Source organism: Lucilia cuprina, chromosome X (assembly GCF_022045245.1).
Source record: "Lucilia cuprina isolate Lc7/37 chromosome X, ASM2204524v1, whole genome shotgun sequence".
Taxonomy (NCBI): domain Eukaryota; kingdom Metazoa; phylum Arthropoda; class Insecta; order Diptera; family Calliphoridae; genus Lucilia; species Lucilia cuprina.
The window spans coordinates 9,407,307-9,408,565 of NC_060949.1; the positions used below are offsets into that span (position 1 = coordinate 9,407,307).

At 28.8% G+C, this 1,259-nt stretch overlaps 1 protein-coding gene across 1 annotated transcript; it reads right to left on the bottom strand.

Moving 5' to 3' along the window:
- Positions 1 to 456: 456 nt before the first annotated feature.
- LOC124421412 lies at positions 457 to 1,253 on the bottom strand. Its single transcript, XM_046956548.1, has 3 exons — positions 1,168 to 1,253; positions 736 to 1,114; positions 457 to 675 (listed from the first exon to the last, which is right to left on the bottom strand). The coding sequence occupies exons 1-3, from the start codon at positions 1,204 to 1,206 to the stop codon at positions 479 to 481; spliced, it is 615 nt and encodes a 204-aa protein (XP_046812504.1). The 5' UTR covers positions 1,207 to 1,253; the 3' UTR covers positions 457 to 478.
- Between the last annotated feature and the right edge of the window lie 6 nt (positions 1,254 to 1,259).

Genomic DNA, 1,259 nt, shown 5'->3' on the forward strand with positions numbered 1-1,259 from the left:
TAACGACTGCTCTAGCACGAAAACTGCCAAAATTAATTTCAACCATATCGGAACCTCAGATTACGTTTATTAAACAAAGAACAATAATTCTACCGATCTATCAAATTGACCATTTTTTAGGCGAACACATTATACTACAAACGATATACCGAATTAAGGTACAATCATAATGCTTTAAAATGATGCATAAATGATTGTCATAGCATGAAAACTATCAATGTTTTTTGCAACCATATCGGAACCTCAAATTACCGCCTTTTGAAAGCTGTGAAAATAATTCTACCGACCTATCCAATTTGCCATTTTCTAAAAATACATTATGCAATAATTTATACACCAAAACAAATGGCAATTTTAATGCTTTAAAAAATTTATATTATATTTTTATATTTATTTTACTACAAATAATTACAATTTTATTTAAATCCTTTATGTTACATATTATATTGGAAACAAATAAAAAATAAAATTTAAATTTTTAGGACCACAAGTCCTGTAAAAATGATACCAATATTTCTAACTTTGTTTTTGGTTTCTCTTTCGTGAAAAACCAATTGCAAAGATATTGCCACAAACTATTTAAATAATCCCAAAAGCATTCAATATCAAAAATTTTAGAAAACAACCAAGATACCACTGTTATAAAGGTAACAGCCGATGCAATGTTGCGCAATTCTAAAAAATTTTAAAAATATATATTTACTCTGAAAACATTCAAATATCTTTTACACCAACCAGAATACTTCCGTAAATTTAGATTATATTTTGTATAAATCTCCAAAGGTTTGAATGGTGGTTGTGCTTTGGCCATCGTGGAGTAAAATTTTCGCTGTGATTCATTTAAAATCTTTCTAGCGCCCTCTATGGGTATATAATTGATGGAACCACTTGGTGTACTAAAATGTCTGGGCATATACGAACAATGCCCTAAACAAGGAAAATTTTCCGTTTGAGTTTCTATACTAGTATTTGCCCATGATTTTGAAACAAACATAGACTGTTTTTGATTTAGAAGATTTTTGTTAACATCACTATCTGCTGCCAGCAGTTGTGTTGAGTTTGTTTCCAAATTTCGGGGAGTAAAAACTAAACGACGTTTTTGACATTTTAAGGGCTAGAAAAAACTAACATTTTTAAGTTAAAGAATTTTAAATTAAATATTTCAACCTTAAGTTTTTTGAATAATTTACTGCTGCTCTTGATCATTTTATCCGAATTTGATAAATGTGAAGATGATTTCTCTGATATAGTTTCCATAG